The 7,946-nt window shown below is 38.0% G+C and overlaps 1 protein-coding gene across 2 annotated transcripts; it reads right to left on the reverse strand.

Moving 5' to 3' along the window:
• Window positions 1-470: 470 nt before the first annotated feature.
• Window positions 471-7,651, reverse strand: C3AR1 (complement C3a receptor 1). Of its 2 annotated transcripts, none has more exons than XM_028532859.2 (2): window positions 7,416-7,651; window positions 471-2,739 (listed from the first exon to the last, which is right to left on the reverse strand). In XM_028532859.2, the coding sequence occupies exon 2, from the start codon at window positions 2,727-2,729 to the stop codon at window positions 1,278-1,280; it is 1,452 nt and encodes a 483-aa protein (XP_028388660.1). In that variant the 5' UTR covers window positions 2,730-2,739; window positions 7,416-7,651; the 3' UTR covers window positions 471-1,277. The 2 variants fall into 2 exon arrangements, with proteins under 2 accessions (XP_028388660.1, XP_035875301.1); XM_036019408.1 differs by having other exon boundaries at window positions 471-2,759.
• Window positions 7,652-7,946: the final 295 nt, after the last annotated feature.

The following is a 7,946-nucleotide window of genomic DNA, read 5'->3' on the forward strand; positions in this document are numbered from 1 at the left end:
AATGTGACGAATGAATTAAAGTAGCATGGTTAGTGAATATTTGGACTCTGGATAAAGAAAAAATATAAATGTGCTTGGATAAAGTTCTTCATCTTGCAAAACAAGTCATTTTTATCTGTCTACAAAAATGATCGGCATAAGCCTATGACTTAGAAATATTGTGGCAGATATCAAAAGAAACATCTCAAATCGTTACAAGGGTTATCTCTGCGAAATGGGAGTGGGAGGAGGGAACAGTTGGGCAGAGTGGGGCAGGAAACGTCTCGTATTTCATTATAAATCTTGAATATCTTTAAACTATGAATGTATATGACTATTATTTTGGTGAAGTTTAATTAAAAAACCTAAAGATACATCTGGTAATTATAGCATGAAAGATACATACCTATAGTCATGGATTAATAAGTTTTATGGTGTTTGGGAGGGTACTGAGTCATTTTCTAGTGATTTATAACTTTTGAAATGAGAGGTTAGTATAGGTACAAAGTGTAGTGTGAAAGAAGACTTAGAGGCAGGGGAGGAATAAGGAATTGATGAATTCAAGATCAGGAGAAGTTAGAGGGCACTATCAATGGGTAGAATAAACAAACTGACAAGAGACCTCCTCAAAGGGCAGCGTACATTCCAGTCCATGAGTAAATTGTTACATATCTTAGTTGTTTGTGTTTGCACAGCAGATGATTATTTAGTTGAAATAATGGAAGCTTGGAATTGTGTCCTGTATCCATGAGTCTTCCAAATAAGTGTGTCATTGTACTCTGTTCCAGACTCATTCTCATAAATCCTTGTTTTCATTGGCAATTTCTTCTTGCACTTTCTCTTTATTTACAACCATCCCACCACGAGCAGCAGTACAATAAAGACATAGAATAAATAATCACCTTTCACTCAAAACTGGGAGAATTGGTTTTAAAATGAATCTGGAAGGGAATTTAGATATATAAATTGTAACTTTAATGATGGAAACGTCATTTTACAACAGACTAGGTTTTCATTTATTTCAGTAGGCTTAGTTTGGCATAGACATAGACTAAGCTTTGCATTGACTCTCAAATTTAGCATTCATCAGAAACAAGGGACCTTGTCATTGTCGAGTGGGGCCAGAGAGCTTCCAGGTGATGCCAGTGTAACTAGTACAGGACCCACTCTGAAGACCTCTAGACTGAGTCTTTGATGTTTCCTGAAATCCCTGCTCACCATGCCCCTTGTTCTTTTAGAAACATATCACACTTGGTGAATACCTAAGGAGCTCTGCTTGGGCCAAGTGCTCCATAGTTTCAAACAGCTCTACTACTGCTTCTTTCTGAAAAGGCCTTGTTTTGGGTACAGTTCGTAGAATGTGTCTGATCCTCACTGAAAGCTGCCTCCAGAATGCCCTGCATGGACTGCTTTGCTGTCTTCCTAAAATCTTTTCCCATGAAGGCATACAGGAAGGGATTCAAGCAACTATTGGCAGATGCTAGAGCAATGGACACATGGTCCAGGAAGCGCAGAGCTTCCCCAAAGGGAGTATCTGGGTCAATAAACAATGAGAGGACTCCAACAATGTGGTATGGGGCCCAGCAGACAAGAAAGACAACTACCACCACCATGGACACTCGCAAGGCTTTGTTCCGAGACTTGGTGAAGCGCCCTCGTCGCATTCGGAAGATAATGAGGCCATAACAGGTCAGCATGGCAATCAAGGGCAGCAGGAAACCTATCACTAGCCTAGTGATGGCCATTACTACCAGAGGTGTTGAGACTTGATTGTCATATGCAAAGAAGTCTTCACCATCATCCAGGAAATCTTCTGATAGCTCAGCCCTGTAGACGGCATTACTAGAGGCAGTAGAGAAAAGCTCTAAACCAGTGGAGAGGAAAGTATTTAAGTTAGTCATTGGGTTAGTTGTGTGATCATCAGTGGGAAGGCCAATAGGGGTTGTGGGTAAGACTTCATCATCAGGTTTAATTAATTTATAATATGGATGTTGATTAGATAATCTAGCTGAATCCACAGGGAGTGAATCTCCAGGAAGTCTTTGAAATGTTTGAGAAGGAAGGAGAGTCGTAGCTGTCCAAGGATGATCATTAGTTTGTAAAGTGAAAGCATCTGGACTATGATTCATTTCTCCATACAGCTGAATGATGGAGTCGTCAAAAGATCCATTTTCCAGTCCATCAAAGGTGAAGTTCAAATAGTCAAAGGAGCTATCACCACCAAAATGGTAGCTACAGATATTATGGTCATCTATAGTGAACGTTTCACGGTATATGAACACAGGTATACACATTATAAGGGCCACCGCCCAGATACATACACAGATAATGAAGGCTGCCCTCACATTGCGGTGATTCTGGCACCAGATCGGCTTCAGTACCAAAAGACAGCGGTCCAGACTGATGATAGTCAGCAAGAAGACGCTGGCAAACATGTTGAGGATGATGATGGAGGGAATGAGCTTGCATAGGAGCCGACCATAAGGCCAGTGTCCTTGGAGAGCCAAGTGAGCCAGGGAGAAGGGCAAGGAGAGGCAGCAGAGGAAGTCTGCCAGTGTGAGATGGAGAAACCAAATGGTGCTCACTGTCCATTTCATCTTTAGGCCAGCCACCCACAGCACCAGCCCGTTGCCTGGCAATCCCAATAAGAAAGTGAGGCCGAGGATGACCACGGAGAGAATTAGTTGGGGTTCAGTCCAGGGCAGTGCGTGTAGGTCAGTTGAATCAGTCTCATTAAGGAAAGACTCCATTGCTAGACTTCTGCAAAAAGATGAACAGACCTGTTGAAAGTAACATTATCTTTTTAAAAAATCAGTATTCTTAGAAATCCAGCTTTCCCACATAATGATATAGAACCACACAAGCCCCCCTCACACTGTTTCAATTTGTATTCCTTGACTTCATATTGGATCACACAAAACACTCTCTGATAGACCATTTAAATTTACTGTACCAGTTTAAATGTGTATCAAAATAGTAACCTCATTTGGAAGTTTATATCAATGTATATTCCTCCTTTTTCTTGCACTTTCAATCTCCCATTCTCCACTGGTTCCTTTCCTTACCCCACATTTTCTATTAAAAACAAATGAGTCTAATGGACAAACAATAACTTCTATATCAGGGGTTCTCAACTTTAGATCCATGAAAGGGCTTTGAGGAACTCCATTACCACCTCAAATGATATAGAATATTTTAACTTTACATATTTTTATTTCCTTGAGGGCAAAAGATTCATTGCCTGCACCAGATTTTCAAAGTACTCATTCATCACTACAGAAGAAGGCGTTCTAGACTGAGCTATGCCTTTTAGATACAAGCTCAGCTTTTTCTTCTGCTGTCCAATTTCTCAAGAAATTGTTTACACTCTTGGCATTGATTTTCTCACCACTCACCATTTCTTTCTTATTTATCTATTTGGTATTGAATATAACAGGAATAATCACTTTATTTATAGAAGCAGAAAATATGCATGAAAAATTTTGGAAAATATAGACAAGTAAGAATATGAAAATAAAAATGTCATATTCCACCAGTCAGATTACTACTTTGACATCTTAATGTACATTCTCTGGATATATTATATTATATTATATTATATTATATTACATTACATTAATATACACACTTGTATATATGTATGTATACTTTTCATTAAGCAAAGTTTAACAAACTTATTATATCATATATGTATATTTGTTCTTAATAATTTTCAATTGTGGTAAAATACATGTAAATAAAATGTATCATCTTAGCTATTTTTAAGTGTTCAGTTCAGTAGTGTTAGATATACTCACATTATTTTGCAAAATCCAGGACTTTTTCACCTTGCAAAACTGAAACTCTATGTCTATTAGACAACTTCCTACTTGCCTCCCCACCAGCCCCGGCCACCACCCTTCTATTTTCTGTTTATGTTTATATTTAGAATTGTATAGCCTTCACCTTTGTTGTGTGACTAGCTTCTTTCACTTAGCATAATGTCCTTAAGATTCATCCATGTTGTAGCATGTGTCAGAATTTCCAACACTGTGGTGATTGCTGGAGGAAGGGGGTATAGGGGGGCTAAAGGGTAATGGGAAAAAATACCATAAAAAGAATTTTCTTTGTTATTAAGGCTGAAAAACATTCCATTGTCCGTATAGACCACATTTTGTTTATCCACTCATCTCTCAATGGACATTTGAGCTGCTTCCAGCTTCTAGCTGTTGGGAACGACATTGCTATGGACATGGGTGCAAATGCATATTGTTTTATGAATGGCTTTCTTTTTCTCTGTCAGCAGTCTCCCCATGATACAGCACAGTTGCACTGCAAGGAATACTCAATCTTTATTTAATTTTCCAAATGTCCCCAAGGTATCTTTGATAGCCAATTTGTCCACAGTTTTATCCAATGCAGGATCATGCTTGCATCAGGATGTTATGTTTTTTAAGTCTGAATTTAGCCTAGTTTCTGTTTTTCTTTTTTAAAATTTTATTTTAATTGTTGTTAAAGTACAGTTTTTTGTCCTTTATTCTCATCCCAGCCCACTCACCCATCTCTCCCCACCTCCCTCCCATTTCCAATCCCCTAGTTTTACCAAAATATGTGTCCTTTATATTTGTTCCTGTAAACCCTTCCCCTTTTGCTCTGAAATTGCCTCCCCTCTCCCCTTTGGCCACTGTCAGCCTGTTCTCTATTTCAGTGTCTTTGGTTATATTTTGCTTGTTTGTTTGTTTCATTGTTTAGGTTCCTGTTAAAGGTGAGATCATATGGTATTTGTCTCTCACTGACTGGCTTGTTTCACTTAGCATAATGCTTTCCTGTTCCATCCATGCTTTTGCAAAGGGTAGGATCTCCTTCTTTCTTTCTGCTGCATAGAATTCCATTGTGTAAATGTACCATAGTTTTTTGATCTATTCATTTACTGATGGGTGCCTAGGTTGCTTCTAGCACTTGGCTGTTATAAATTTGGTGCTATGAACAGTGAGGTGCATAGGTTCTTTTGGACCTAGTTTCTGTTTTTCAAAGATACTGGCTTGTTTGGAGGCTTGTTGTTTTTACCACTCACTTCTCAAATCATGAATTTGCCTTCTGCTTCGATCACTTTGCTGAAATTACCTCTAAGTAAAATATCCAAGCATCTTTTTCTCTGTTTCCATCCTCCAGAATATAATACACTTCATTTGATACATTAACCCCTCAACACTCTCTTCTCTTGACCTCTGTGACATTAGCCTCCCCTAATTCTCATCATTTCTAAAAACATCCCTTCCTTTGTAGTTTTCCTGAAGAGCTCCAAGTTAATGCCATTTTCTGTTCCTTGGCTTCTATCTGCACCTGTTTCCTTTATCTTAACCTCCTCTCCTCTCCATCTTTAATCTCTGCCTGTTAAAGTCTAGCTATTCTTCAAGATCCAATTCAAATATCATGTTTTCCCTGGAACCTCCTCTGATAATCACAATCAGAAGTTAGTTCTTCAGCCTCTTACATTTTTTTGAGTGTGTGTTTGAACCTCTTTTCTTTCTTTTTTTAAAAAAGATTTTATTTTATTTATTTTTAGAGAGAAGGGAGAAAGAGAGGGAGACAAACCTTAATGTGTGGTCACCTCTCACATACCCGCAACTGGGCACCTGGGCAGCAACCTAGGCATGTGCCCTGGCTGGAAATGGAACCAGCGACCTTTTGGTTTGCAGGCCAGTGCTCAGTCCACTGAGCCACACCAGCCAGGGCTGAACCTCTTTTTGTATTCCCTGTGAAATGATACATTTTATCTTGTATTGTAATTATTGTGGTGGCTGTTCTATTTATCATTTTGGCCTTAAATTTCATGGTGGAAAAAAATGAGTCTTGTCCCTAAATGCTTGTTCCACAGAATTTAGCACAATGCCTTATATGACATAAAGATTAAATATTACTTGAATGGATGGATGTTCATTTGGGGGAGGGTGTTACTTTTTCTTTTAACTAAGTTTAAAAATCTAATTTTATCGACTTTGATACAGTCAGAATGCTCTTTTCTAACTTCCTTTTTACTTTCTAGTTCCCAGTTCCTAGGGGCTATAATAGCATTTTATCTTTTCCTTCCAGAGGCCACAAATATTTTTGCAACAAGGAAATAGTTCTGCTGAGTTAATAAAATGTCCTCAGAGGGCTTTGAATAATTAGCAGAAGCTAAAATAATTGAGTCAGCAATGTAATAATTTAAAAATGTTATTCTCATTCCCTTCTCTGTAGCTTCACCTACTCAAATATTCAAGTGCCACCTTGTTGTGCCTGGCAGAGACCCTGACCCCCATCCCTCTCCAGCACACACATCCATGCACAGATCGTGACCCTGACCCCTGTCCCTCTCCAGCACACACATCCATACACAGATCCTGACCCTGACCCCCGTCCCTCTCCAGCACACACATCCATGCACAGATCCTGACCCTGACCTCCGTCCCTTTCCAGCACACACATCCATACACAGATCCATAAAATACTGAGGTGAGGATAGAGTTATAGAATGCTAGGACTGAAAGTAAACTTAGCAATCCTTTAGCCTTGTCTCTACTTTTATTTTACAGTTTTTGAAATTGATACTCAGCAACTTAGTTGACTTTTACACATACACCCAGAAGGGCTCTCAGATGCTGGGTCCAACAACTGCAGGCTGATTCTGTTTTCATTCTGAAGAAGCACCTAACTGACAAGCCTTTGGTACCATTAACAAGGGGAAAGGCACCGAGAACCATACAAATTGAAGTGTTAAAGACTGACAAAAGCAAAATTCCAATATAAAGCAATTGAATAATCCAATAGGAACTATTTTAAATATTACATAGTATTTGCCTTGAAATGAAAGTATGTAAAAATCAGAGTTTTAAAGTCTTTCAGAACATGATCTCTTTTTTTGACTCTCCAAGTATTTTGACTAAAATATATCTCTACATTTAAGAAAAATAGAGAATTTTTAGTTTTATTTTGAATACTAGTTTGACTGACAATAACTTAAAATATAAGTAAAATTTGAAACTAAAATTCAACTATGACAGGAAAAGCAAATTCCAGAATCAAATTCTAATTATAGGACAACAATCAGTAGTAAGAAGGAATACGTAAAATGACAAATACAAATAAGACAGAGATATAATAAGAATATATATACATACATATATATATAGTAGGTAATCAATGATTTGTAAAACAAAACTATTGGGGGAGACTGGAATCAAAGGTCAGAAGGAGAAACATAACCAACCTCTTGAAGAGAGGGAAAAATGACATAAAAATTCACTATTAGTTTAGAATGACTGTATTAAGAATAAAGATAAATAGAGAGTGGAATATTTAGAAGAAGAAAGGCACAGGTGGGGAGAAAACAAAAGAAATATAAGTTGGGAAGGAATAAGTAGAAATAGAAGAGAATGATCTTCCAACCATGATGTATAATAAGGAAAATAAGCTACCTGCTAGTCTTTGGGGATGCAGGGTTTCTTACCAGAAACTTGGGACAGGAGCTGAAGACTTCAGCACCAATCTGGGGGCCTCCACAAGTCCCGTTCTGTCTTCACACTTAACCACAATCAAGTCATGAAGTATATTTAGGGAATTTGCTGAGATGTTTTTCTTCGTCTCTCTTCGTTTGTGTTACTAAGTGAAATGCCACACATTTGACTACTCTTTGACTTCACAGGAAGAGTTTCGAAATGAGTCATTTCTAAACATACCGGGTAAAAAAGTAAGAAACAGAAGTGGGCAAGCATCCTTCTCAGAAAGTTTTTGCAGGACAGAGCATTGTTAGAAAAAGTTTCTTTATGTGAACTACTCACTTTGTAAATGTTTTTTCCTGTTTTTTGTTTGTTTGTTTGTTTTAGAAATGCATCAAAATGACCTATGATATGCGAGGGTCGGGGACAGGAATGGGGGCGATGACCTGCACAATCCCATGTAATTAATCTCAAGTAACATCTCTTAAATACTTAACATGTTTAAAGAAA

This window comes from Phyllostomus discolor, chromosome 2 (assembly GCF_004126475.2).
Source record: "Phyllostomus discolor isolate MPI-MPIP mPhyDis1 chromosome 2, mPhyDis1.pri.v3, whole genome shotgun sequence".
NCBI lineage: Eukaryota > Metazoa > Chordata > Mammalia > Chiroptera > Phyllostomidae > Phyllostomus > Phyllostomus discolor.

Coding starts and splice junctions, on each gene's coding strand:
- C3AR1 (XM_028532859.2), bottom strand. CDS start 2,729: ATGGAGTCTTTCCTTAATGAGACTGATTCAACTGACCTACACGCACTG.